General features: G+C 58.6%; 4 protein-coding genes across 11 annotated transcripts; 2 read left to right on the forward strand and 2 right to left on the reverse strand.

Annotated features, from left to right (window-relative positions):
- The first annotated feature begins 385 nt into the window (after positions 1 to 385).
- Positions 386 to 3098, forward strand: TTC9C (tetratricopeptide repeat domain 9C). Of its 2 annotated transcripts, none has more exons than XM_073354855.1 (4): positions 386 to 664; positions 1212 to 1467; positions 1865 to 2047; positions 2614 to 3098. In XM_073354855.1, exons 1-4 carry the CDS (start codon positions 653 to 655, stop codon positions 2802 to 2804), a joined length of 642 nt encoding a protein of 213 aa, XP_073210956.1. In that variant the 5' UTR covers positions 386 to 652; the 3' UTR covers positions 2805 to 3098. The 2 variants fall into 2 exon arrangements, with proteins under 2 accessions (XP_073210956.1, XP_073210957.1); XM_073354856.1 differs by having other exon boundaries at positions 390 to 664; positions 2597 to 2791.
- Positions 3099 to 6959: 3861 nt separating this feature from the next.
- On the reverse strand, positions 6960 to 20663 carry LOC140914420 (uncharacterized). Of its 5 annotated transcripts, none has more exons than XM_073352148.1 (6): positions 19808 to 20663; positions 16427 to 17130; positions 12587 to 12685; positions 10886 to 11183; positions 10370 to 10621; positions 6960 to 8898 (listed from the first exon to the last, which is right to left on the reverse strand). In XM_073352148.1, the coding sequence occupies exons 2-6, from the start codon at positions 16613 to 16615 to the stop codon at positions 7577 to 7579; spliced, it is 2160 nt and encodes a 719-aa protein (XP_073208249.1). In that variant the 5' UTR covers positions 16616 to 17130; positions 19808 to 20663; the 3' UTR covers positions 6960 to 7576. The 5 variants fall into 5 exon arrangements, with proteins under 5 accessions (XP_073208249.1, XP_073208248.1, XP_073208247.1 ...); XM_073352147.1 differs by lacking the exon at positions 19808 to 20663 and adding an exon at positions 18258 to 18923; XM_073352146.1 differs by lacking the exon at positions 19808 to 20663 and adding an exon at positions 17523 to 18923.
- On the forward strand, positions 17139 to 20807 carry LOC140914423 (microtubule-associated protein 1 light chain 3 gamma-like). The gene is made up of 4 exons (XM_073352155.1): positions 17139 to 18304; positions 18694 to 18749; positions 18969 to 19075; positions 19850 to 20807. The coding sequence occupies exons 1-4, from the start codon at positions 18244 to 18246 to the stop codon at positions 20010 to 20012; spliced, it is 387 nt and encodes a 128-aa protein (XP_073208256.1). The 5' UTR covers positions 17139 to 18243; the 3' UTR covers positions 20013 to 20807.
- ZBTB3 (zinc finger and BTB domain containing 3) lies at positions 20666 to 27327 on the reverse strand. 3 transcript variants are annotated; one of them, XM_073352153.1, is made up of 2 exons: positions 26983 to 27327; positions 20666 to 25228 (listed from the first exon to the last, which is right to left on the reverse strand). In XM_073352153.1, exon 2 carries the CDS (start codon positions 25175 to 25177, stop codon positions 23780 to 23782), a length of 1398 nt encoding a protein of 465 aa, XP_073208254.1. In that variant the 5' UTR covers positions 25178 to 25228; positions 26983 to 27327; the 3' UTR covers positions 20666 to 23779. The 3 variants fall into 3 exon arrangements, with proteins under 3 accessions (XP_073208254.1, XP_073208252.1, XP_073208255.1); XM_073352151.1 differs by lacking the exon at positions 26983 to 27327 and adding an exon at positions 26792 to 26967; XM_073352154.1 differs by lacking the exon at positions 26983 to 27327 and adding an exon at positions 25775 to 26052.
- Between the last annotated feature and the right edge of the window lie 369 nt (positions 27328 to 27696).

Here is a 27696-nt window from a genome sequence, read left to right on the forward strand (position 1 = left end):
GGGGGACCAGGGACAGGGAAGAGCACTCTAGGTTGGGGTGCCCTGGTGGAGAATGCCCTGCCAGCAGCCCCCCGCCACTTCCTAGTGAAGGGGCCCCAGGCCGAGCGCCTCCCCCTACATCCCGGCCAGAGATCCCAGAGAACCCTCCTTGGAGGGCTGCAGTAGGGGGTGCACCGAGAGTCACAGCCCTTCTGCAGGCTCCCCGCTGGGATGAGGGTTCCCCCCAGGTGCCTGCTAGTGGCGCAGGAGTCCTGCAGCCCTTGCACCAGGGGGTCTCTCCCGGAATGTGGGGCGGCGGCTCCCCCCAGGCAAAGGCTGCCATCTGCCCGACTCCCCGCTGCGGGATGTGAGCGCCCCCGAGCGGCGGAGACCGGACAGCCCCAGTGCGCAGGAGCGGGAGAGAGTGCGGGGTGGGCTGGCCCCAGCACGTCCAAGGAAGCCCCCGGCCATGGCACCGGCCGGCCCCGCCCGGCTCCTGGGGCAGGGGAGGCTGCTGCCGCGGCCTGGCTCCCCGGCCCGAGCCAGTCACATGGTGCCCGGCCGGTCGCGCTTCCTGGGCCGGGCAGGAAGCAGCATGGAGCTCGGCCGCGGCTGCTGAGCGAGGCGGCATCGGATCGGCCTCTGCGCGCGGGGCCCCGGAGCGGCTGCCCGGATGGCTGCTCAGGTACCAGCCGCAGCGCGGCCCCTGCCCCGAGACAGGACGCGGAGCGCCGCAGCCCTTCCATAGCCCCGTGCCCCCGCGCCTCCCAGACGGTGCTGCTCCATGCACCGCCCTCTAGCACCGAGCCCTTCTCCAACAGCCCCCTTCTGTAGCTCTGAGCCCCACACCATGCACCCGCCCTAGAGCTCTGAGCCCCATAGCCCCAACAGCGCTGCGCCCTGCATCCCCCTATCTGGCAGCAAACCCTGTGCCCTGCCTATAGAGCTGAGTCGTGCACTGAGGAGGAGAGGAGAGGGCCCCTCCCTATAGTGCTGATCCCTGCTTATTACCTGTGATCATTAAACACCCCAGGGCGCTGGACACTTGGCCCTGCTTTCCCAGGAGGCCCTGCCCTATGCACACCTCCTCCGTGCCGTGTAGGGTGCTGGCTGCTCCCCCTCCCCAGAGCCGGGTGCACGGAGAGGACGTGGTGTGTGGGCAAGCGAGCCAGTTTGGAAGGACTTGATGTCTCCTGGGAAGAGTCTGTTTACACCTGCACCTCTCTGTGCAGGGCTCTTCAGTGGAGGCCATGGACCAGCGACTCCAGCAGGCCCAGAGGTTCAAAGAAGACGGGAACCGGTGGTACAAGGAGGGGCGCTTCAGGGATGCCGTGAGCCGCTACCACCGGGCACTGCTGCAGTTGCGAGGGTTGGACCCCAGTGTACCCTCTCCCCTGCAGGCCTTCGGGCGCGAGCAGCCGCCAGTGACGCCTGAGCAGGAGAGGGCACTGCACGGCACCCAGACTGACTGCTACAACAACCTAGCTGGTGAGGGAGGGGGTGGGGGCAGCTACCTCCTTGTGACATCACCACTGTGTCCCCCAGGGGTGTCCTAGCTCCCCAGTAACATCGCAGTGCACCCTGCTTCTTCGTGACACCCTGCCATGCACCCTCCCCCACTATGCCCTGCTTGTGGGCTCCTTCATCCTCTGGTTGGCACTGCCACCATCCTCCCCCCACCCTCTATGGGCTATTCGGCCCCTGGGGTACCACAGCCACCGCCATCTCCCTCCACCTCATGAGCCCCTTGAGCCCTGGATCTGCCACCACCACTTCCATCTGTGCGTGCCAGTCTCATGGTAGTGATGCCACTGTGCTGTTACAGCAGTGACCCTCCCTGCCCCCTTGCACCGTCTCACTGGTGCTGTTCCTCCCACCCCCCCAGCCTGCTTGCTCCACATGGAGCCAGTGAACTACGAGCGGGTGAAGGAGTACAGCCTCAAGGTGCTGGAGAGGCAGCCTGAGAATCCCAAAGCCCTGTACCGTGCCGGCGTGGCCGCTTACCACCTCCGGGACTACGACCAGGCCCGGCAGTATCTCATGGCGGCCTCGTGCAGCCAGCCCCGAGGTGAGAGCTGGGGCAGGATTGCTCATGGAGCAGGGGGGATTAGGAGTCACCCTTGATTGGGAAGAATCAGGGCCTTGTCTCCACGCAGCAGGGGAGTTGTCCTGCTGCACCCCTCCCCTAGAGGGTGACCCCAAGCTGAAGGGCAGTGGCGGCAGGGGCAGCAGGATGGCTGCCCAGTTACAACAGCACTGGTGGCAGACACCTCTCGGGGGCAGGCAGCAGAGACATTTCTTGGGGGCAGGGGACAGCTATCCATCCGTCTGCAGTAGCGTGGGCAGCAGGTAAATATCTGGGGGTGAGAGGAGGGTAGTGGTGATATCTCTGGGTGGGCGGGGAGGACAGGGGCAGGGAGCAGCTCTTCAGCTGCATGGGCATTAGCAGCAGGTGCATGGCTTTGTGCTGGCGGAGGATGCTGGGGTAGGGAGTGCTGGGAGCTAGATCAGGGCACAGGAGGAGGCTGAGTTAACACTTCAACCCAGGGGAGGGGATGAGTTTGGCCATTCAGCTCACACCGTGTCCTGTCCTGTCTTTCCCCTTTGCTCCATGGAGACGCCAACGTCAAGCAGTACCTGCAGCTGACAGAGTCCCAGCTCACCACCTATCACCAGAAGGAGAAGCAACTCTACATGGGGATGTTCAGCTAGCGAAATCATGGCTCCCCCCACCAGATACCACCAGGACCACATGGATGCACCCCCCTTTCCTGGACAGACTGCCAGGCCACAGGGACACTCCCACTGACATAACACCAGGGTAATGGGGACATGTCTGGCTTTCCATTGATGGCATAGGACCCATGAGGTCACTTGGGACCTGGGTTGCTAGAGAGGAAACCCGAGGCTGGTGGCTAGGAACTGCTTGGACTGCTCCCTTTCCTCTTGTCTGCGGAGCAGTGTCCTCTGTTGTTCCCAAGGGCCTGGGCATTCCCAGAGTCACAACTGCACAGGCTCAACCACCCCATGGTTGTGGTGCCAGAGACAGGGAGTGTGGGCTGGATCATTAGTTTTGTCACCACATTGGCCCTCTTCATAAAGTGACCTGTCTCCCTGCACTGTGTGTGTGTGTGTCCGTCCCTTCCCTGCCTGGCCTCTTCTTCACATGGAGCACTTGGGGAGCAGGGGGCTGTTTCAGGGAAGTTAACCCCCTGCTCTGCTGCTATTGGTCTCCTCATTTCCATAGTGATTGGAGCTGGGTCATTTCCATCCTAAGGCCGCTGAGCTGAGCCTGGCATCCTGAGCCACATGACCTCACCCCACCCGGCCCTCTCTGGCCCTTACAAACAAGTAATTTCCACTCTCCTCACCCTGTCTGCAGCCAGCTGCCTGCAGCACTGGGGCTCCTGCAGTGACTGCATGCTTCACGTGGGGCCTCACCTCACGCTGCAGAGGGGACTGGATTAGACTGGGACTGTGCAGGGAGGTGGCTTATCCCATGGACAGGGCGCATACCGCACTGGTGCCTGTACTATGCCCCACGCTGCACACCCCTGAGGCCCCAACAACAGCTGTTCAGATAGAAATGAGGGGTGGGGGCAGCTGCATTTCAGTTCTGACATTTTGGCTGCTCACATCAGAGCTGGGCCTGGAGCCCATGTCTGGCTCATTCCAAGCAGCCAGGTGGGAGATCCGCTCGGGGGTGGGGCTCATATCTCCTTTCCCAAGGGCTCCGTTTTGTCAGGTCCTGCAGCAAGTCTGACTCCTCCCCCAGCCCTCCCATCCTAGCAAACATCCTTCATTCCTGCCATCCACAAGCCCTGGCTCCTCCCTGCTGCTTAAGCAAACTGCTCCCCCCAGGCTGCCGACAGCTGGGAAATGGGGCTGTTGATTCTTCTTAGTTCCGGGCTTGCTCTTGTCCCTCCTCCCCCTGCAATGTGCAAACACCAAGTCACTAGCAAACTGCTGGTGCTGCCCCAGCTTCTCAGCTCCAGGGCCCAGGCTAAACAGTACTAAGGTGAGGCCAGTGCATGGGGCTGCTCCATCCCAGAGGGTGACCCCCAGCCACCTCTGTCCCAAGAGCTGGGCTCAGCCTCCTGCACTGGTGTGCATGGTGCAGCAGCGTGAACAAAGCCCCTCCGCCTGGCCTGCTGGAGTCAGCCCCAGAGGGTGGAGGGGCAGGAGGGAAGAGCCAGGGATCCACTGAAGGTAGGAAGTGCAGGTTTCTCAGGTGACAAGTTGATCCAACCCAGCCAGGAGCAGGGACCTGCCCCACCACCCGTTGCCTTGGCATCTGCCCCAGAAAGATAAGAGCACTGGGGTCTGAGGCTGTGACTGGGGTCATGGCCAGGTAACGTGACGCCAGGGCTCCAGGCTCCCAGGGGCTAGATAATGCTGTGGGATTGCCTGACAAAGATGGCTAGGGTCTACAGGAAGATTTTTTTGTTTTTGTTTTGTTTTTAAACAAGGCCTGGGTCAGGATTAGGGGACAGGAGCGGGGTTAGGAGCTGGGGTGGGAGCGGGGGCAGAATGGGTCCAAGGTCCCCGGCTGCCAAGCTACCGGGGTGTGGTGCCTCTCGACCAGGGTTTGGGGCCGAGGGGATGGGTCCTCACTGACACCAGGCACGGGTGCTGCAGCGGGTGCATCACCTACAGCCACGGCGTCAGGCATGGTGGAATCTTCAGCGGGGCCTCCGTCCGGAGGGGAGGGCAACCGCTCTGCCTGGGAGGTGGAGGGTGTGCCCACAGGCTCAGGGTCCGGCTGCACAGCATCAGCCATCGCCCCAAGGGGCTCGGTGGTCAAGACTGGGGTGCCATCCACAGCCAGGCAGATGGCTTGGGTCAGGGGCGCCCCGAGGACTAGAGTGGGGGTGGCAGCCTGGGATAGGGGGGAGGAAGGAAAAGGGGGTGGCGGGACTAAGCCGTCACCCAGATCAAGGCCCTCTGGCAGGGGGTCATTGCAGCTGGGCCAGGAGTCTCATTATAAACTACGCCACAGGGGTACAGAGTCCCAGGCCAGCTGGGCCCATTGATCTGCCAGGCTTGTGGGCCACCGCTGAGGAGGGCTCCCAGGGGGCCTGTCTGCACAGAGTGTGACACCAGCAAAGGAAGACTGGTTCACTTGAACAGCTGCAGAGCTCCATGTGGATACTCCAGTTTCAGTGCAGCTGAAGCAGATTAGGAGCTGCCAAGAGCACTCCATCCAGGGTCTTGCTGCAGTTTAATTCAACCAGTTTGTGTGTAGCCAAGGCCTCTGCTTTGTAGCTCAGCCATTGCACAGCCCAGTCCCTGCATTCATTGTGCTCAGTCTGCCCTGGCCAAATCCAAGCCTGGGACGTTCCTAGCTCCCTCCCTGAGCAGGTAAGCAACTCTCCTGCCCTTGCTGGCTGTGCCACTGTGAAGCAGGTGCCATGGCTTGTGCCAGGGCCAAGTTCTCTCCGTTCTCTGTGTGGTGTGCAGAACAGGACAAGCCTCACGCAGGAGAAATAAACAACTGACTGGAGAAGTGGATGCCTCTTTCCAGCATCCTGCAGCCCTATGAAATGGGGGAGAAGGTATTGCAGCTGTAGCAGAGCCCAGCAGGTCATCACACAATCTCTCAGAAAGGCCACGCTCCTCCCCTCTATATGCCCAACAAGCTGCCTGGCTGTGGCCTTGGGGAGACTGATCCCAGAATGCTGCATCCAGTTTTGAGATGCACATTTTAAGCAGGGCCCTGGCCAGCATGCAGGGAAGAGCCACAGACCCTATCTGAGGGTGGGAGAACTACCTAATAACCCAGAGAAACTGACGGAGCTTGTTCTGTTTCGTAAAGAGACAGGTGACTTGATTAAGGGCCACATTTTCCCCAGGGAGGGTGATTTACCATTGGAACAACTCCCAAGGAGGGGGTGGATTCCCCCATCTCCTGAGGTTTCCAAACTCTCAGCCAGCCTGTCTGGAAGATGCTTTAGTCAAACCCAAGAGGTATTGGATTCAATGCAGGGGGAACTGAGTGAACTGCTCTAGCTGGTGCCTCATGCCTGATGATCCAGTTGACCACTGTGGCCTTAAACAGTCTGTGACTCTACCTCATGCAGTAATGGGGCCAACCCTTTACTATCCCCCTTGCTTATTCCCTTTTCTCCAAGGGCAACAGCCAACCCCTCCCCAAGCAGGGGATGTACAGGTGAGAGGTTCAGGGAGAGCAGCACTACTGTTAGTGGGTCTTTCTCCTCCCCCTCCTAGGCCCAGAGAATTAACGCACAAGCTGACAGGGCACCAGCAGGAGTGATGGAAGCAAGGGCCAGGAAGGCCAAGCCACGGGGTGCAAGGAGCCTGCGAGAAAGCAGTGGAAGGTCTCTCATGTACAGGCCAGCCCCTGGGCCCATGCACCTGGTAAGCTTCACGTGATGCACAGGCTGAGGCTAATGAATGTCACCTAGAGAAGCACCTTTCAGCTGGGGTTTTCTCCCAGCTCCAGGGATAAGTCCTGGGCTCTGAGGGGGAGTTATTAGCATGGAGGCAGCTGGCATGGGGTTAATACAAGCAGCATCTGACCAGCAGCAGCAGCATGAAACAGAGCAGGGGGTCCAGTTCACAGCCCCCAGCTGCAATTACACAGGTGCTGCCTGGACTTACCCTAATGGCAGCATTTAGAATAAGTCCTCCCAAGAACAAGAAGGATCCTCTCCCCCTGGTAAGCTAGGGGCATCAAGGTAGGGAATGCACAGGGATTTTGCCAGCAGCCGACTGGGTTGCACCCCCAGCCAAGGCTAAGGGCACAGCAACTAATGAAAAGCAGGGCTTGGTTCTAACAGCCAGGGAAGGGTTGCATGTGAGCACCCATGCTCACAAAACAGCCTATGCATGGAGAGAGAGAGTGCCCACTGCCTTCCTGGCCAGCATTTAAACACTGGAGTGGGGCGCTGCAGGGGGGAGTGGGGTGCTGCCCTTCCCAAGCCAGCAGACCGCCCAGGTCTAAAACACCCTCCAAATCCTTAACATTCAATTTTTATTTTTTTCCACTTAGAATTGACACCAGCAATGAGGCTCCTTGGTGCAGCCAGAGCCAGGCAGCTCTGCCCACACAGAGCGCCTACCCGCCGCAGCTAGTCAGACAGCAGCACCCAGACATACCTAGGTTATGGGAGATGCAGGGGGCCCGTGGTACCTGTTGAACATTTGATTTCAAGCCCAGACACAGTCCCTAGATAGTGTGGCTCCTGCCCCCTCCCGCTCTTAGAAGTTGGAGGGCCATTTCAAGCTCCCTGCCTCTCAGGGAGAGGGCTGCTCTGGCTTGCCCGTGCTGTAGGGAGAGGGTGCCCCTGTGCCAGCCTTGTCAGTGCAGTTCTGCCAGCGTTGGGGCAGGGGGCTGATTCTAAATCCCCTCCCCAAGTTGTCAGCGATCGGGGTGGGTGAAGCACCAGGCCCTGCCAATTCCAGTCACTTGTCTACCACAGAGAAGAGACATGAATAGGGGACGGTGAAGACTCCATAGGGAGGAGGCAGGCAGAGCTTAGAGTCCCAGTAAATGGGGTCCCATCCCCCCGAAAGGATGGGGCTAGGTGGTGGCTTTGCCACATGGCTTTCGGGAGCAGCCTGCAGCTAGAGGAAGTCACTTGGAGGCTCCGCTGGCCTTGGGAGCCAGAGGCCTGAGGGAACGGGTCACCATCCTCTTCAGCTCCTTGAAGGAGCGGGTCCTGTGTAGTTTGTAGCTGGCCATGGCCAGGTTGCTGGAATCCAGTGTGGCGGAGGCATGAAGCGGGTGGGCCCCGGGTGGCCCCAGCTGCCGCAGTCGCCAATCCCCATTCAGGCTGACAGCATCCACCTCACTGAGGCTGGAGGTGCTGCTGCCCTCAGCTCGCTGTGGCTGCAGCTCCAGCTGGCTGCCATCAGGGAAGCAGGAGTCTGTGGAGAAGGCCAGCTGGCGGCTTGGTGGGGGGAAGGGCTCAGCTTTCGGCCTCCCCAGAGCCTGGCTGGAGATCTCCAGGACGGATGCCCACTTGTGTCTGCCTGGGAGCTCCAGGCAGTGCTGGGAGCTGCAGCGATACACAGGCCTCGGCGTGCGGACGTTCACCTCTGAGCTGCAGCGGCTCCCCACTTCTGCCCGGAGAGCTGGCCTGCGCCGGAGACTAATCCTGCGAAGCAGCTCCCGCGGGCTGAGCCAGCTGCGCTCCCCACCCTCGCCTACCTTCACCAACTCCCGCGAGGCATGCTTGCCCTTGTAGAGCCGCTCCCGCTCAGTGCCAAGGGTCTTCCTGGAGGAGGCCTTGACCCTGACCACATGGGGATGACAGGACGAGGCCTCAGCCCAGCCGGCTCCCTCTGGCTGCTCCTGGCACAGCGAGAGCTGCTCCAGGAGCAACCCCATTGAGCGTTCGCTGGATCCCACAGAGGAGGCGGTGGAGCCTCGGCCCCCTGGGCCGTCCAGTGCCTGGGAGCTGTCAGGCCCCTCTGGAGAGCGGAGGTGGGAGCAGGTAGAAATGCGCCTGCGGATTTTCCAGCCAGGGAGCGGCCCAGCTGCCAGTGGGGAGCCGCAGACCGATGACATGGATTGGCTCTTCTGGTGCCCTGCCAGGTAGCTAGGCTCCGTGCGACTAGCTGCCGACCGACACCTGTACCTCAACACCAGCTTGGCGATGTAACGGTCCAGCTGGGCTCGGCGCTGCTCCTCTGAGGGGGCTGGCCCACTCTGGGGAGAACCCTCCTGCACAGTGGGGATGGCTGCCCGCTCGCTGAGATCCTCCTGGGATGGGCCCCGGGACAGGCCGCTGGTAAAGAGTGGACTTTGCAAGGCCACGGCATGCAGTGGGCTGGGGTAGTGGTAGATCTCGCTGGTGCTGCGGGACACCAGGTCACACTTGTACCGCAGGAGCTGCAAGCTCTGAGGGAACGCTGGCGAAAGCTCACCCAGGCTCAGCAAGAACTCCAGATCCCCTGTGGAGAGAGTAGAGAGCAGGCATCCTGGATCAGAGACAGGCTCTGGCCTGGCAGGAGAAACCAGGTGCTTGGGCCAGTATTCCCTGCATGACATAGGGCTTGGCTGTACCAAACTGGACCCAGTATCTTGGCTAAGTGGTGACCTAGGGGCTAGGTGCCCACGGGCACTGGCAGGGATCCTGGCAACAACGCGGGTTCAGAGGAGAGCTAGGAGAACAAATCAAGGGCTGGAAACCTGCCTCTGAGACCAGGGCCTTGTCCCCACTAGGAGGGGTCAGCTGGTACAGATATACAGGCATAGCTACCCCAGCAATCCCTCTTAGTGGCGGTGCAGCTTAAACCAGTTTCCCCAGCAAAATCAGCTCCCCCAGAAAGAGGCCTTTTTAGCTGGTATAACTGTGTCTACACTAGGGCTTTTGCCAGCACAGCTCTGTCAGGGAGAAGGGTGGAAAAAAAAAATCCCCCACTCAACATAGCTGTGCCAGCAAAAGCTCAAACATAGCTGCAGTTTTGACACCCAAAAAGGCCTTTTGCCAGTAGAGCTGCATATGCTCGGTGGGGCTGGAATAAACTATGCTGGCACAGGAGCCGTTTTGCCAGTCTAAGCTGCAGCCATGCTCAGAGTGTTTTGCTGGTGTAGTACACAAGGATAGCCTATGGGGATAGCTACACCAGCAACGTGCTCCCAGCACAGACCTGTCCTCAGATCAGATGGAAAGCACATTGTTAAAAGGGAGAGTGATTAGCCATTTAACAGACTCAGGGAGATGGCTGATTCCCCATCACAAGGGAGAGTAGGGCACGGGGTTGGGGGTCTGTAAATCGAGCCCAGGATTCTAAGGCCTTGTTCACTGTAGCCACCCTGGTGTAGTGAAAGCATAGAGCCTCCCTTCCCCAGTGGGGATGTGGTTACATGGACCTGGTCTAGCTGTTCCTGTATAGGAAGTGGAATAAACTCTCCTGGGGTATGGCACCTTTATGCTGGTATAACTGCAGCCACACTGGGGCGAACTACACTGGTTAGGGGGTGGGATTCTAGTGCAAACCAGGCCTTGAATGCATGCTCTAGCTCAGCCATGAATGGCAAGCTACATACAGGAGTCCCTGGGTCAGGTTGTCCAGCCTGGCCCATCAGAATGGACTTTCCTGGTCTTGAGATCTGTGACAACTCAGAGCAATGCTCCTGGAGTATCTGTGAGGCAGTGGGGAGCAGGCTGGCTCCACCTCTGCCTGGGATGCAGAAATCAGAGAACAGACAGTATGGGACAGTCCTGCACTGACTCTGCCGTGGGTCTGGGGGCATCAATGGCACCTGGCAGGGTGTCCAGAGCCCCTGTGGAAATGGGTAAGTTGGAATGAGTCAGGTCCCCCCTGCCAGGTTCAGGGTCATGCCCCAACCCTGTTGCTCCCCGGATCCTACTGGCTGACAGCAGGGCTCCACATCCTGAGCTGGCCGTTTCCTGCTTACCTGTTGAGACTGGTCTCCTGGCAGCGGCATGGGGGCTTCTGGGAGCATTGGGTACCATTACCCGCTGCAGCCGGAGGTCGAGAAGCCGGACGGTGGTCTCGTCAGTGGAGTGCGGCCGTGAACAGCCACTGTCCCGTAGGCCTGGGAGGTAGGAGAGGGAACCAACGCTGCAATGTGAGCCCCCTGGGCACTCGCTGTGCATGGATGTGGAGGAGTCGGACAGGGAGCCCATCTCGCTGGTCTCGTAGAACCCTGGGGCAAGAGGAAAGGTTCACTGCAGGGGTCCGGTCGTCCTTATCTCTCCCCCAACTCCCTCAACCCCTAACGGGATGGGTCTCTCCTCCCCCTGAGTCCCCAACTAACAAGTCCCAGGGACTCTGGGTTGTGGAGGATGATCCCGACAGGCTACATGGCCCAGCTCGGAGCCTCTGCCTGCATCACGCACCACCCAGGACGAGCAGGCCTTGGTGCCTTATTGCTCCTGGTTGCCAGGGCCCAAATCCCGGCTGAACATACCCGAGCTGGGCCTGGAGTCGGCCTCTGAGGTCTCTGGTGCAGTGAAGTTAGGCTCTGCCTGTGCCCTGGGCCTCTTGGGGAGCAGCAGCTGCTCGCTGGATCCAGCGGTTCTCAATGCCAGGCTTGTTGCCGGCGTTCTGCTGTCCCTATTCCCGGCCTGGCGTCCCATGTTGATGCTCTCGGAGGAGCAGTAGGAGACACATGGCTTGTCAGGGATGCCCAGCAGGTCCTCAGACTTGCTCCGGTCCAGCTTAGCTGCGGGCAGCGGTTCCTTAGCCCCCAGGCTGCCCCATCCCTGCTGTGGCAGAAGCACGAACAGGGTTAGTCAGAGATGCTAGCAGCCACCAAACCCACCAGCCACCTGGGGCCCTGGCATCCAGGGCCAGACCCAGCCCTGGGTCTCTGCAAGGAGCTGGGCAGAGCACACCCCCAACTACGACTGGGCCTCCTCCATGGCAAGGACACTGCACAGGCCCCCAACTCTGCCCCAGACTCCCTCCTCCCGGCCCGCTGGGCACTGAATAGAACCCGCTACCTGAGCAAGATCACGCAGAGAATCCTCCCTCATTGAAGGGGCTCCCTCCAATCACTGTTCTGGGCACCACAATGTCTCCCGGATACCTTCCAAGATTAGGACCTCCCATCACTGCTGAGGACCCTCCCTCCCCTCTGGAGAGCAGGCCCCTTTCCCCCTTTGTGCTGGCACTGCACTCCAGTAAGCTCTGGTCCACATGGAGTTGCACAGGTTGAACTCAGGCGATGCGGTACCGATCGCTGCTGCAGGCGTAGCCTCCCACTGATTCAAACCTGGCTCAGCGCGGTGTCATTGCTGGAGGCTGAAGGGACAGAACCAGCTTCCTGCCTCTGCACACACCTGCGGGGCCGGTTTAGCCCGCTCAGGTTTTAAACCAATTCTAAGCTGCAGCTTGTGTGGCATGTCTAGGCTCCAGTGCCCCAATGAGCCAAAAACCCGGCCCTGCACCAAAGAGCAGCCATCCAAGGGAGAAGGGATATGTCCACTGCTGAGTGAGCTCTGCAAAGATACTGTTGGCACTTCCCAGGCTCAGAGCACCCTACCCATTAGCCCCCAAAGCTCCCAGGGGTGTCAGGCAGCATCAGCTCCTCTTACAGCGACAGACAAGAGACAGAACCTGCTCCGGGTGGCACAGATCAAGCAGCAGTGCTGAGAAGGGAACCCAGGAGTCCTGCACACAGCTGTGCGCTCAACCCACTAGGCAAGACTTCCTCCACCTATCCAGATGTTCCCCCCGCAGCAGCTTCACATAGCTCTAGCTGGGAAACAGCTTGGAGGCACCTCCAGTGGATGGGAGGCTAAGGGAGGGCAAGCTGCTCCCAATCTCCCCCCAGGTGTGAGGGTGGTGTACAGCTTGGCCGCTGCACCCCCCCCAGCACAGAGTGTCTTAGCCCAGCCCCTTCCCCACATATCATTGCTCTCTCCCAGCTGTACGGGACTTGACGGGCAGGGGCCTCCCTGCCCACCCCAAGAACTGGGAAGCAGCAGCAGCCACAGCCAGGTGAGGAGTTCAGGAGGCCAAGGGATGATGCACCTTGACCCCAGGCTGGTGATTAGAAGTACTGATAAGATCACAATCTTCCCCAGCTCCCTGCACTTTACCTCAACCTCTCCTCCATCCCCCTTCCTCCATGGGCCGGGGAGGGAGCTGTCTCTGTCATTCTTACCCCAGAGATGTTTGCAGATCTGTATCCTGGCTGACGTGGAGCTGGGGGGCCCCGTGGCTTCCCCCCAAGAGGCGGGGCTGGCTTAGGTTTTATTTGACTCTGGGTTCAAGAGGGTAAAAAAACAGTGAGGTAATATGGTGGTGGTCGGGGGAAATCAGAGTGGAAAACAGATGCTGCTCCCTCCAACTCACCCCAGCCCAGGGCCCGAGACACACCCAGGCCTCGCCCTACGGGCCCCAGCACAAGCCACGGTGACTTGTTCCATTAGGAAGCATGCTCTGTAGCATCATCCCTACTGTCCCAGATGCCTCGCTTCTCCTGCAAGGCCTAGAGTCGGAGGTGGGGATGGGAAGGGGACTGGGACTTCCCCCAAGCCCCACTAACAGCCAGGCTAGGGTGAGGAAGAGGGGGGAGGGCCCCAGAGCCAAGCTGGCGGCAGGAGTGAAACATGAGCCCGGAGGCCCCTTTCTGCCTTTGAGCTCAGCTCCATCCCTCCTAGGCCAGGCAGCTGTTGCCTTTGTGTGAGCCCCCCTGCCTCCATCTTACCTACTGAAGCAGAGAGACACACGCTCCACACAGGCAGAGCGGCGGGTGCATGTACAAGATTTCAAGGTTCGGGGGGAAGGGGGGGTGCACAGGCAGGGGCTTGCTGGGGTGTCCAGGGTGTGCATGGGGGGTCCACACGTGCACCATTCACCTTGGAGAACAGCCAGACCACACTGATATTTCTGCCACCTGCCCCTGACTCAATGCCTCCACCCAACCCATTTGGTTATTCAAAGCCTCTGCTGGCCTTAAGCCAGGCTGGTCCTGAAAGCCAGATCTGGCCTCACTGCTATCCCTGGGAGGGGGCAGGTCGCAGGCTCCCAACTGTTCAGACACCCTCTTTCCCCCAGCACAAGCACAGCTGTGTGCATTACTGTGCATGAGCAGGCATGCACCAGCCGGGCTGCCCTGGGGCAGCTCCCCTGATTTCCCCTCCCCCTGCATGCCAGATGTGCAGTGCAGGGATGGAGCGAGCAGCCTGCTGCCTGTCCCAGGGTTAGTTTACACTGGAGCTGGCTAGTCAGCGTTTCCCCCGTTTCTTGTTACGAGAAGACTCCGGTTCTGCTATTTGCTCTTGAACGACACCAGGAAGGGGATGGAGAAACTGGCACTGTCCACGCCAGCGCAGAGCTGGGCTGGGAGGACAGCCAGACAGGAAGCAAGTGAGCACTGTAAACAACAGGTGGTTTGTTTCCTCTAATACACACAGAGCCTGACCAGCCAACGCCCACCTCCCTGCAAGCCAAATCCACAGAGGCCAACCTGCCAAGGCCAGGTCAGCAGCCTAGGTCTGAATCCCGCTCCCTGCAGCTCAGCTCCCAGCCTCAGGACAAGCAGAGTCAGAAGAGATGCCAAGAATTCCCCTGAAGCCCCACAAGCTCCCCCGTCCTGGGGCTTTGACTGTACAAAGGAGGGTACATCCATTCCAAACAAAGCAGGCTGAGAAATGCAAACAGCGCAGCCCCAGGATGGCAGAGCACACACCACCCCTTAGTTACATCCTGTGGCACAGGGCAGATGAGGGAGGCACAGAATGCTGCCTCCTATCTGATAAGAGACAAGATGGGTGAGGTAATATCTTCTATTGGACCAACTTCTACTGAGGAGAGAGACACGCTTTCAAGCTACACTGAGCTATCCCTTGGGTCTGGGAAACGTACCCAGGTCTGGTCTGCATTACAGAGCTAGGTTGAGGCAAGGCAGCTTATGTCAGCCTAACTATGGAAGTGTCTATACTTAAATTCAACTCCCGCCAATGTAACTGCCCCGCTACGCCAAATTAATAACTCCACCTCTACAAGTGGCATGGAGTTACGGTTGATGTAGTCGGTCGACGCAGTGTCAGCGTAGACACTGTGCTGCTCAGCTGCCCGATGCTGACAGTATAATCGATACAAGCGCTCCTGGGGAGAACATTCACCACAGACACAAGGCGCAAAGTGTAGACACACACAAGCAAAGTAATTACTTGTGGTAGCTCTATAATTCTGTAGTGTAGACATGGCCTCAGGCTAAATACAAGACTGAATAGATTGTTTAGCATAAGTCGTTAACAGGCCACTTCAACTTGAATGATGCCTTGAAATATGTAACTACTTATGCTAAACAATCTGCTCCACCTTGTACTTAGCAGTGACACTCTGAGTATGTTTCCCAGACCTGAAGAAGAGCTCTGTGTAAGCTCAAAAGCTTGTCTCTCTCACCAAGAGAAGTTGGTCCAATAACAGATATTACCTCCCCCACCTTGTCTCTCAAATATCCTAGGACCAATATGACTACAACACTGCATACATCCTATATGATGAGACAGTCTAAGAGGGATAATGGATTCTCTTTCCCTTCCTCTCCTAAGCTGCTGAGCAGCATTGCAATGTGCTGACACCAGACGTGGCTGCATTCAAGCAGTGGCTAAGGAGAATTTATAAGAAACAACTCACAAAACAGGCTGTCCAGCATCAGGATATGAACTTACCAACTCCTCCACATGCCAGATAGCTGCTACACAAACTTTATGCACAAAAAGGAGGAAGTGGAATTGGGAGGGGGGCAAACACAAATCAGAATTAGAAGACAGGTAGAGACTTCAGTCTAAGGCAAGTTGGAAGAGACTGGGGCTGTTTAGTTCAGATAAGAGACATCACAGAGTTACACAAAATAGTAACTGGCATAGAGACGGCAGACTGGGGACTCCATTCACCCCCACAGTTGATGCAGGAACAAAGAGACATTGAGTGAAATTAAAGAGGCAATACATTGAACACCAAAGAAAGGAAACAAGCACTGAATTAGCCTGTGGAACGCACTGCCACAAGACATAACTGGGGACAAGAGCCTAGCAGGATTCACAAAAGGGCTGGACACATCTGTGGATAAAGGGAACATGCCCAGGTATGTCAGACAGGAGAAGAGGCTATAAGGGATGCAGACTCCTCAGCCTCAGGGCACAACCCAGCCCCTAAGGGAGCAAGGGTTTCCTCAAGGGCAGGACAGTCCTCCACACTGGAGTTTCTTGTGCCTCCCTTAAGCCATCTGAGCCACTCGCAGAGGCAGGGCGTAGGGCTGGAGAGGCGCACCTTGGGTTCAGGCTGGCAGCCCCCAGGACTATTCCACAGACTGAAACACATTGCATTTGGGGAGCTTTCCTGGCTTCTTTGCTGCAAAAGGAATTTTTTTCTCTAACTGGAGCACACACTACTCCAGGGCAGAGTCCTGGGGAAGCCACCCTGCTCAAAGCCCTGGAGCCCTCCAGCTCCCTGACTTGTATCCTGGCCCCCCAGGGCTTCCCTGGACCTTAACCCTGCAACCAACCTCCCCATGGTCACAGCAGCCATTGCCCCTTCCCTTCCAGCATACCCCTTTGCCCCCTCCCACTCATGCCCCAACCCCCATATCATACCTCCAGTCCTGCACCATCACACCGCCAATCACACCATAGTTACACCAACCATAGCTTCCCTGCCTCCACTCCTACTCCAGCTCCCATGTTCCTCCCCCAAACTCCACTCCTAACCCAGAGCCATCCCCATCCCCCCAGCTTTCCATAGCTCAGTATCCCACACCCTCCCTCTGCCCCCATCCCATGCACCTAGCTCAAGTTCCCCTACCCCAGCCCCCATGCTCCCCTCCCTTGGCCCCCTGTACTCCCCCCCCCACCCCACATAACCAGCCCAACAGAGTTTAAGGCCAGATCATGTAATCTCCTGCATATCACAGGCCACCAGCACCACCCCACCCATCACACTAAAGGCAACCATCCCTCCCCTGGCCCATGCATTCCCCCCACCCCGCTCTCACCTGTCGCTGCCCCCCTGGGATAGCCCCCGCCGGCTCCCGGACGCCCAGGGCGCTCTCCACGGTTCCCTTCTGCGTCTCTCTCAGCAGCTCGAGCTCCAGGATCCCGGCCAGGCTGGCCTGTAGCCGCTCCCCGAACCGCACTCGGTCGCTCCCGGACCAGAGGGAGGGGGGCACAGCTCTGCGGGCCATGAGGATCGCTGGGGCAAGCGGCACCGCTCAGGGGGGTGGGGGATGGGGACGCAGCTCCTGGGGAGGTACATACGCCGGGGGCAGAACGATAGAACTGGGGGCAGTGTATGCACCAGAGGCAGGATCGACTGGGCGAGGAAGGAAGTGCATGCAGCCAGGACTCACCGGGTACAGCAGCTGCAGAGGGAAGTGTGCACCCCAAGCAAGGACCAGGATGCCGAGAGGGGGGTAAATTGCATGCACGGGGGCAGGATGGGTGGGAGAGTAAATTACATCCACCGGCAGCAGGGGTGCTGGTAAATCGCATGCAGCGGGAGCAGGCTAAGAGGAGGATAAGTTGCACGCACTATGGGGGAAGCTGGACCCACAGAGGCAGCCCCCAGAAGCCGCCACCGGCTCCAGTTGTCTCTTGCCAGGGACTTTCAGCACACACAGCAGCTCAAACAAAGGGGCTGGTTTTGAAAGAGTCACGTGGGGGCGGGGCCAAAGGCCCCGGGCTCCTGATTGGGTCCGACCTGGGCAAAACATTTCGTAGAGCGAAGTTAAGATCAGGGGCAGTAGACGGTAAATATCCCCTCGTCCCCCCACCCCGTGCACCAGGGGGGTAAAAACCCATTGGACCCACCCGAAAATGCACTATGGGGCAAATACCCCCAGACACACCCCGAGGGGTAAAATAATCCCACTGCACCCCCCAGAATACAGCCTGGGGGGACAGGCCCCCATTACTCCATGGGAGGGGTGAAATGCCACCCAAATCTCAAGAGGGGCCAATGTCCCCAAATCCTTCCCCCAGTGAGGAGCGGATTCTCCCCCAAATATAGCCGCAGCTCCCCGGGGGGCAGGTCACTGCCTCATGCCCTGGACCAGGGACACCTCCCATACCACCCGCGGGCCTGACCCTCACCTTGGAGGGGTCGATGCCTGGGCTTGTTTGTACATTCTCGCTCCCCCTATTCCACCCCGTGGCCCAGCCATCAGCCATGTCATGCGGGCTCCTGCTTGGCGGCTCTGAACGGAGCCAGGCGAAGGGATTCAATAACCATGAGGCCTAATTCCCCTCTGCCCGCTGGACGTGCACTGGGTGTCGGGGGTGGGGGCACCACAGGGGGCAGGGGCAACTAATAGACCCCCCTCTCTGTCCCCCATCCAGGGGCCCCTCTACCCCCCAGCACAGGGGGCATTTAACAGACCCCTCTTCCATTCCTCTACCATAGAGAGCGGGGGCAATTAACAGACTCCTCTCTATCCCCAATCCATGGGGGGCAGGGGCAATTAACAAGGCCCGTCGGCCTCTGTCTCCCCATCACAGAGAACAGGGGCAATTAACAACCGCTTCCATCCCCATTATGGGGGAGGTACAATTAACAGACCCTCCTTTCTCTTAGTCCGAGCAGAAGCAAAATCAGCCCATAGAGAAGAAAAACCCTTCCCCCGCCTCAGTGTCTTGCTCCCCACCCGAAGCCGGGCGCCCCCAGTCCCGTCAGGGCCCGAGCGCTCCCCAGCAGCAGCAGGAGGGCCCTGGCCCCAGGGCGGGGCAGAGTTGCCGCGGGATCCCGCTGCAGCTGGCAAGCGGCGCTATTTAAAGGGCTCCGGGGGCAGGCGAGCCCCGCTCAGTGCCCTGCAGGATGCTGCCAGTTACCGGCAACCGGGAGCCCCGCGCTCCCTTCAAGCAGCGGAAATGCTTCGGTGAGAGGGGAGCCCTGGGCGGGTCCGTGCAGACGGAGCCCGGTGAACTCGAGGGCAGGGCGTCCCCTGCAGGGAAGCCCCTGGGCGGACTTCGGGGTGCCCTGCCCTCTTCCTCTTCTGTGGGCTCTAAGCGGAGAGCCCCCCGACCAGGGGCTGAACAAGGGGGCTGGAGCTCCCCCTGCAGCTGGGGTGCGGAGAGCACTGCTCGGGGCTGGCTGCCCCTCCGTGGGGAGGCCCGGATGCTTCCTCTGAGTATCCAGAGCTCTGTGGGCGCGGCCCGCGCGGGGTCTCCCCCCATTTCCCTCGGGTTCCGGGGGGCTCTGCTGGGGAAGCCCTGGCTCGGCCCCTCTGGCTGTGACCCTCCTCCCCGGATCCGCTTCTCATTCCAGCTACCAGGAAACGTGAAGTGTCCGCGGTCCGCTCTAAATTCCCCAGCAAACTCCCGGTGAGTGGGCGGGGCGGCCGCTTGGCGGGAGGAGGTGGGACGTGGGGGGGCGCTCAGCGTGTACCCCGGGGCCCAGGACACCAGCCGCTCCGTGGGGAATGGGCCCTCACCTCTTCTCCCCACCTCCGCAGGGGCAGGGAAGGGGCTATGCCTATCTCAGCAGCTTCATCTCTGGGAGGGGTGCTGCCTTCTTCCCTTTCCCACGTGTCTGTTTTCCAGGTGATCCTGGAGCGGTACCCCAAGGAGAAGGTGCTGCCAGCTTTGGATAGGACCAAGTTCCTGGTCCCCCAGGAGCTGACCATGGGGCAGTTTGTGACCATTATCCGGTAAGAGAAGAGGAGGTGTGTGATTGGAAGCGGGGGTCTGTCTTGGTATTGTACCCCTGGTGTCTGTGTCCCAGGTACTGCTGGGTCCTGTTGCCCTCTCTTGACTGAAAGAAAAGGAATACTTGTGGCACCTTAGAGACTAACCAATTTATTTGAGCATGAGCTTTCCTGAGCTACAGCTCACTTCATCAGATGCATGCTGTGGAAACTGCAGCAGACTTTATATATACACATATATATTACATATATATAAAGTCTGCTGCAGTTTCCACGGTATGCATCCGATGAAGTGAGCTGTAGCTCACGAAAGCTCATGCTCAAATAAATTGGTTAGTCTCTAAGGTGCCACAAGTACTCCTTTTCTTTTTGCGAATACAGACTAACACGGCTGTTACTCTGAAACCTCTCTTGTCTGAGACAACAAAGGGGGGGTGCTGTGACCTGGGCAGTTATTAGCCCTCTTAGGATGCCCCTGGCTGTGTTTCAGGGTGCCATACAGCTTTGGGAGAGGTGCTACCAAAGGCTAATGCAGAGACTGCAGCTCTCTGAACAGCCCCTTGTTCCAGGGTGCCCTGGGTAAGGGACCCCTGGTCTCCATTAGCTGCTGTTGTGGGTTAGATGCAGGGGTGGCTGTGAGCAAGTGCGATCAATGCCCAGGTAGTGCAGTTCCCCCTGGGCTAGGCAGGCAATGGGTGCTCTCAGAGGAGACCAGTCAGTGCTTTTCCTTCTTACCCTCAGATGGGACTCAGCTCTCTTGCCTTCTTGCTTCCCCAGGAACAGGATGTCCCTCAGCTCCACCCAGTCGTTCTACTTGCTGGTGGATGGTAGCCGGAGCCTGGTCAGCATGTCACTCACCATGGCTGAAGTATATACACTGAACCAAGATGAAGATGGGTTCCTCTACATGACCTACGCCTCCCAGGAGATGTTTGGCTAGGGCTGCCGGTTGCCTCGGACTCCTGCTTCTCTGAAAGGAGCCATCGTTGCCCATTCTAATGTTGCTGCTTAGTAAATGGTGTCATCCCACCCCCTCCAGTCAGAGTAGGAATGACATTCCTGCCTGGTCAGTGGGGCATCTACCCTGGTGTGCTGAGACACCAAGGAACCTGCCCATTTCCTCCCTTCCCCAAGTGGGTGCCTGAATAGACTTGCTCCAAAGGGAAAGATCTGACTTCAGAGTGAGCACGCCTTTAGCCTAGAACAGATGCCTTTACCCTGCGGTGCCTGTGGGATGGCCCTTTCTGTGTTGTGGGGATAGTCACACCTGCCAGCCTCTTGCACTTGTGCCAGTGTGATTCACCCTACTGTGAGACCAATAGGACCCCACTGCTTAAGGGTGGTGTTGGAGGACACTACTTGGTGCTGGCTCCAAGCTCCTGCTGCACCACCTGGGGCTGGTAAAGGCCATCCTGTTCCCTCTGACCTTGGGGAAAGAGCTCACATGGTGGTGGCTAACTTTTGGAAGAAGTAATCTTCCAGCAATTTTCCTAGCCCCAATGCTGACCACTGGAGACCCTTGTCCTCCCAGAGCAGGGGTGAACCTCCTCCTCAAGGGCAGCCCTAGCTGTGGGGTAGACTGGTTCCCTTGTAAGGGAGGTTGAGTTGTGCAGGAGGGAAGGTAACCCTGCACATGGAATAAGCACAGTCTGGCCTTTAGACTGCATGTGTCTTCCCTTTAGAAGCACACCCTGTAGCCACCAGTTAACCCTGTTAAATAATATGTTTCTGTAAATGCTTGTCTGTGTGAAATGGGACTGCAGTTGCTAAGACTAATGGCTGCACTGGGTGGGCACTGAGAACCCCCTGCCAGGTGCAAGCAGCTCATGATGCTACCAATCAGTAGAGAGAGGCCTCAGGGGAGTGCTCCAGTTACAGCTATATTTAGAGTACGTGGTCCCTTGGGCCTGTTAACTTTGTACAAATAATCCACTATCCTGGGTGGGGGGGTTCTGTGCTGTGGTGACACTGTCCTGGACCCACAACTGCTTAGCAGGCCCCAGTCTGAGGGTTGTTTAGCTTTCCTCTCCAGTGCTGCTGGGTTAGTAAAAGCTCCTGGAGGCCCTGCTGGAAGCCTGTCTTCATTTCAGACAGATCATAGGCTGCTTTCTTCTTCTGGCGGCTGTCCCTGATTCAGAAGCGGCCAAAGGAAAGCGGGGTTAGAAAGGCCTGTGTTACCTAAGCACCCAAGGCTTCTAATGGTGTAGAGCAGGAGGGGGCTGAGATAGCGGCTAGTATCTTTCCTGTTCCCTACAACATGTGTGAACGTACTAGGGCATCTCCTTCCATTGCTGCTGGGAAGACTGATTTATTGGAGGGAGGGGAAGCATCTGTTCTCATGTTCTGGGAACATGTCTGAGGTGGTTAGAGCATCCACTAAATAGGCAGTTCCTGCTCTGCAGGCATAAGCCTTGCAATCCTGTACCCGCCTCTGGAGTCCCAGTCTTTTGAGCCCAGGGACTCCTGCACCAGACCAATCTGAAGAGGCACTTGGAACTGTGTGTGAGAGAATTTTTCCTCCTTACGGAGTTGAGAGCAGTCGAAAACTTTCTTCCTAATTGTCACTTTCCTATCAATTAATTCCCATCTGGGTGGGAGTTCTGCCCCTAGCACAAAGCACCTTGGAGGCCCCCTTTCCATGGCACAGGGTGATCTTCCTGTGCTGCTTCTGGAGCCTGGCTAAGGCAGGTAGGTGCACAGCAGTTTGAAGCTGGAAATCCCATCAGAAGGGGGCTTTGGGGATCTCCCTTCTGGAGTTGGCCAGAAGCTTGGATTTGTCTCCTCCCTATGCCCAACTGACCCATACACACCCAGCCCCACCTCATTCTTCTCCTGCTCATGCCATTCTTAGCAGGGTTGAGTAAACTGAGGGATCTCACCTCACTCAGCCCTTGTGAGTGGGACTTGGTGCTGTTCACCTCTAAGGCCCTGCTCTCACCCCACTCCAGACTGACAGTGGCTAAATGACCATATCACCCCACCAAGGGGGTTGCCTCAGGCCAACTGCCTGTGTAATAATGGTAGGAGCCATAAAGACTGAACTCCCTCCTCCACGGTAGGAGTGAGTCATGCAAGTTGCACTGCTGCAGCCTGTCCTGTGGATAAATGGACTTATTTGTTGGCCTGAGCCTTAGAGGCTAGAGCTGCAGCAGAGCTGACCCCTCAAAACGTGCTGGAGAGAAGAGACCACAGCACAGACAGTGGAAGCACTTGGTGCTAGTTTTACTATTGAACTTTTGTCCTTAGCAGCGACCCCAACTCCCGGCTTTGAACAGAAATGAGTCCTAGAAGCACTTTCGCTCTGGGCTTTATATTTAGACAATCAAATGATGATGAGTCGGATAAAAGGTGGCTGCTCTGGGCTATTGGGTTTGGTAAGTGAAGGAGAGGGGCTGATATGAGGACAGTTTAACAGCACAGCAGCTTGTGGAGTCTGTCCCTCCCCCCGGAGTGAGCAGGAACCCTGCTGCATTCACTGCTGGGGCAGTGTGTGGGGACAAAGATGTAGTGATTGACAGAGGCAACTTGAGCTTAAAGAGCAGCTGGCTAGAGCCATGGGGTGGTCTGGAGCAGCATTTGGGCTCCCAACTGCCATGACACTAAAAACAATGGGAGTCAGAAACTCTTGGCCTGGACCCCTAGGAGGGTTTTTGCTTTAGGTGTTTCCTACCAATCTGCCCTTGTACCCAAAGGCTCCACAGTAAGCAGCACAGACAAGACTGGTATAAACCATCCCATGCAAATTACCCTACCTTTCACCTTTTTGTCCCTTCCTGGGTGGTTTGCAGAAGGGCTAGTTGGCCCTAAAGCCCATAGCTGCTGGGAACTTATCCTCTGGGATGTTGGGCTACTCCCCCCATTCCCTGGGAGCTCATTCCAGGGGGCTGGAAGGGCCACCCCCAGTGGTGGGAAACCATTTTCTAAAACTCACTTTATATCCTCTTGAAAAGAGAGCCATGATTTGCTTAAAAATAAAACCTTAAAAACAGGGAGCCTCTGTCTAAGGGGGATTAAAATGAATGAGAGTAACCTTCAAGGAGAGGGTGTCTGGCATAAGTAGCCCTGCCAAGATTAAAAACAACCAAGAGAAGGGGCAGCACTGGGAGTGGAGGGTGGGGGAAGTGAAGGTTGTGTGTCTGCTCAAACTTACTCTGAAGCAATCACTCTAAACCCCGCTCTGTGCAGAGCTCCTGCCCAGGGTAATAACCCCTGATAGTCAGATGTTGTCCTGGGCCTGAACTCCCAGCTGCTGTGACCCACTCTGAGCATAAATATATGTGAAAGTATTCCCTGGTTAGAGTTTAAATTATCCTGATCAATGCAGCTGTCTCCAAACTATTTACAAAGCTGGCAGCAGTCCAACGGGGAAACGCCAGTGTAGTGTGCCCAGCACAGGTCTACGCTGTATAAGAAATGACAGCAACTCCTTCTGGCAGGCAGGGAGGTGGTACATGTGGCTTGGGCAGGAAGACGACTGATCAAGGGCACGAACCAGAGCAGCTGCTGGTTTGGAGTGAGGCCCCTTTGCTCTGTGCCTATGGTTGCTGTGGCTCCTGATTACAGTTCAAAGTTCCCTGCTAGCATCCTGGGGGGGGCCTCACCACACCCCCAACCCATCTCTACAGGAGAGAATCCAAAGGCTTCCCCTCTACTGTTGAGGAGCGTCCGGCTTGTCCTATATCCCTGGGTGGGGAAGATGTGGGTTCACTACGAGGGGTTCTCCACGTCCTGTTTACAGCGCTTGGCTGCCAGGTCTTCATTGTGGGCCTTGCGTATGTGCCTGTACAGGTCCCCAGACTGGGTGTAGCTGCGCATGCAGTAGCGACATTCATAGGGGCGCTCGCGTGTGTGCACAGTGGCATGGCGCCGCAGCGTGTAGGAGCAGGAGAAGGTCTTGCCACATGTCTTGCAGGTGGGGACGTCCTCAGTGAAGATACCAAAGTTGGGGTGTGCCTCGTACTCTGGCAGGTACATCTGCTCATGCAGCGGTGGTGTCACCATGTTGGAGTAGCCCTGTCCACCCGGCACCGGGATCATGTGGTAGGGGAGATGCTCCTGTGGAAGAAAGCCACCCTCTGATGACACCTCCTCAATGCCACTGGGCTCCTCAAAGCCATCGGGGTGGCGGTTGCAGCCCCCAGTAGGCCCCACCTCCACTGTGGGCCTCTGGAAGATGCTCTCCATCCTCATTTCCATGCTCCGCCTCTCCAGCTGCTCCACTGTGTCTGGCTCCTCATCAGAGATCACAATGGCTTCCACCTTCACTTTGATGGGGCCCCTGTCTAGCTCCTTGGAGTAGAAGCCATCTAAGCTGCCCACCCGGGGCTCCACGGCTAAGTTCTCAGGGATGGTTTCCAGGCCGGATGGTGCCTCTGCCACGTTGCCCGGAGGAAAATAGCTGTGGGAGATGGTTTCAGTGGAGCTGCTGGGGCTAGACAGAGAAACATCTGCAGTGGCTGGGGGGAGAGGCCTACCCAAGACGGGGCCACGGGGGGAGTCGCCGTCCATGCCCGGCTGTGTAGTATCTGCCATGTCCCCAGTTGGTGCTAGAGGCTGCTGGGGGCCTGCTTTCTCCAAGAGGTTATTCTTCCACTCCTCCTTCTTGTTCTTTCCTGCTTCACACAGATGCACAGGTGGTGGCAGGACCTCAGGGCTTTGCAACTGGCACTTGGAGGTGCTGGGCAGGAACTCAGAGCTGGCTGGAGAGTCCTCCTCCTTCTTAGTGCTGTCAGCCTCTGCCAGTGCCCGTGCCTGCAGCTTCTTCTTGCAGACCTTGACAATGTCATTCATGTGCAGGTAGCTTGCAGCAGCCAGCACATCCTCCACTGGAGTGTCGTTGAAGGCCAGCATGCCCTGGTACATGAACTCCAGCAGCAGCCCAAAGGCCGGTGCTGTAACAATCTCGTTGTTGATATAGACCAGGTCCCGCTTGTCCAGCCGCTCCTTATAGAACATGTGGAAGAAGGTGCTGCAGGAGGCCAGCACAGCCCTGTGTGCTAGGAACTGGGTGTTGCCCACCATGATGGTGCAGTCGCAAAGGAAGCCCTGGTGTCGCTGCTCTCGCAAGCTCTGCAACAAGTGCTTACTGTGGTCAGGGAACTCCATGCTGAAGGGTAGTTAGGAGGATGGAGCAGCAGTTGGCATAGCCTTGAGCCCCTGGGAGTTGGGGGGAGAGAGAGAATCAGAGTTACCTTGGAGATGGAGGGGCTGAGGAAACATCCCCTCCCCACCAGACTGCCCCTTAATGAAGCATGAGGGACTGGGACCCATTATTTGTCCCCTTGCTGCCTCAGCCTGAGCTCTGATCTCTCTTGGGCTTGACTGGGGCCCCACTTGCCCTGCATCTTTCATTATCTGCCCCCAGTCCACCCCCATCCCTTCCCACTTCAGCCTTCCCCAGCGTGGGCCCTCACACCTCATGTTGAGCCTCTCTATCCCCCCCCGCCACTGCAAAGTGCCCTATCCAGAATCTCCTCTTTCTGTGGGCCACTGTAGCCAGAAGCTCCTGCTCCCATCATCCCCCTATGAAGACCCCCCTCAGGTTAGGGCTGAAAGCTGGTGCCCCCCATTATTCCCCAGCATTGGCTGTTGCCTCGGGCAGGCATCCCCCATTCTAGCACGGGAGGCATATGTTAACATGGCCCTGTATCACCTTCCCCTATGTGACCCAGAGAAAGGAGAAGAGCCTGCAAGGGGGTGAACCTGGGAGGGGAGACTGCTGGCACAGGGGTCCCATCTCTAGGGATGAGGCCTGAATGGGGACAGGGAAGCCTGGGCAGGGAGGAGGTGGTTGCCCCCCACATTACAGGCCAAACTAGGTGAGGGGTACTTAGGGATCCCAGGGGAGGGAGGTCACGCCAGGGCTGCTGGTGGGGGGAGACAAGCAGGGGGCTGATTGGGGGGTATCAAGGGTGGGAGGAGCCAAGCTCAGGGGAATCCTGGTTTAGGGGGCTAGGGCTCCTGTCTCAGTTCGGGGTAGCTGGGCTGGCAGGTCCCGGTTCGGGGGGAGGGGGGCCGGTTCTGGACCTGCGTGAGGGGAGCAGGGCCGGGGGGGTCCCGGTGCGGGGGGCCGGTTCTGGTCCTGCGTGAGGGGAGCAGGGCCGGGGGGGTCCCGGTGCGGGGGAAGGGGGCCGGTTCTGGTCCTGCGTGAGGGGAGAGGGCTGGGGGGTCCCGGTGCGGGGGGGGAGGGGGCCGGTTCTGGTCCTGCGTGAGGGGAGCGGGGCTGGGGGGTCCCAGTGAGGGGGGGAGGGGGCCGGTTCTGGTCCTGCGTGAGGGGAGCGGGGCCGGGGGGAGGGGGCCGGTTCTGGTCCTGCGTGAGGGGAGAGGGCCGGGGGGGTCCCGGTGAAGGGGGAGGGGGCCGGTTCTGGTCCTGCGTGAGGGGAGCGGGGCCGGGGGGTCCCGGTTCGGGGGGAGGGGGCCGGTTCTGGTCCTGCGTGAGGGGAGAGGGCCGGGGGGGTCCCGGTGCGGGGGGAGGGGGCCGGTTCTGGTCCTGCGTGAGGGGAGAGGGCCGGGGGGGGTCCCGGTGCGGGGGGGAGGGGGCCGGTTCTGGTCCTGCGTGAGGGGAGAGGGCCGGGGGGGTCCCGGTGCGGGGGGGAGGGGGCCGGTTCTGGTCCTGCGTGAGGGGAGCGGGGCTGGGAGGTCCCGGTGCGGGGAGAGGCGAAGGCGGCTAATCCCGGCTCATGGGGTTCTTTGCCCCCTAGTCCCCCCATCCCCACTCACCACAAAGCCGCGGCCTGAAGGGATCCACCTACTCCCGCCCCCTGCTGCCTGCTCTTGCCACTTCTCCAACCTCTGCTGCTTGATTGGCTCGGGATCACTGTCACTCCCCGGTTCCCCCCGAAGATTGGATACCGGCCGCTGTCATTCAATCCCCATTCCCGTCGATTAGTTTGAAGCGCCCGTCACTCAACTCGACTCATCCATTGATTGGTTTAGTTCACGCTCTGCTCGCTGACTGGCCGTAGAAATGTATTCCTCAGCCCTCAAGTCATCTCAACGGGCACTGGTCAGACTCGCTTCCTCTCTCTGATTGGTCAACGCCTGGTGTCACTCCACCAGTTCCGCCTGGTGATTGGTGAATAATCTTGCCCACCATTTGGTGTGGGGGCGGGACTTCGGTCTCCATAGTAGCCGATGAGGGAGGGGTGTGCGTGAGGGAGAGGCGGGGTGCCTGAGGCGGAGATCATAGAATATCAGGGTTGGAAGGGACCTCAGGAGGTCATCTAGCCAAGCCCCTGCTCAAAGCAGGACCAATCCCCCATTTTTGCCCCAGATCCCTAAATGGCCCCCTCAAGGATTGAACTCACAGCCCTGGGTTTAGCAGGCCAATGCTCAAACCACTGAGCTATCAATATATATTCCCTTGAGGTTGCGGGGCAGCGCAGGAATAGTCTGTTTTTTCAAGTGGTCCTTGCGCTCCCTCAGCCGTGTCCCCCTCCCCGCCATGCGCTGCTCCCCCCGGTGCGGCGGAGTCTGCTGCCCCCTCGGGCTGCCCCTGAAAGTCCCCTGGGGCACCAGGCAGCCGATACCCGACGGTGTGTCCCGGCCCCTCCTTAGGGGTCCCTGCTCCGCTCCCGGGGGCTGCAGCGGCTGATGGGCGCCTCCTGTTGTGGCTGGGCTCCCTG

Source organism: Lepidochelys kempii, chromosome 7 (assembly GCF_965140265.1).
Source record: "Lepidochelys kempii isolate rLepKem1 chromosome 7, rLepKem1.hap2, whole genome shotgun sequence".
Classification (NCBI taxonomy): Eukaryota; Metazoa; Chordata; order Testudines; family Cheloniidae; genus Lepidochelys; species Lepidochelys kempii.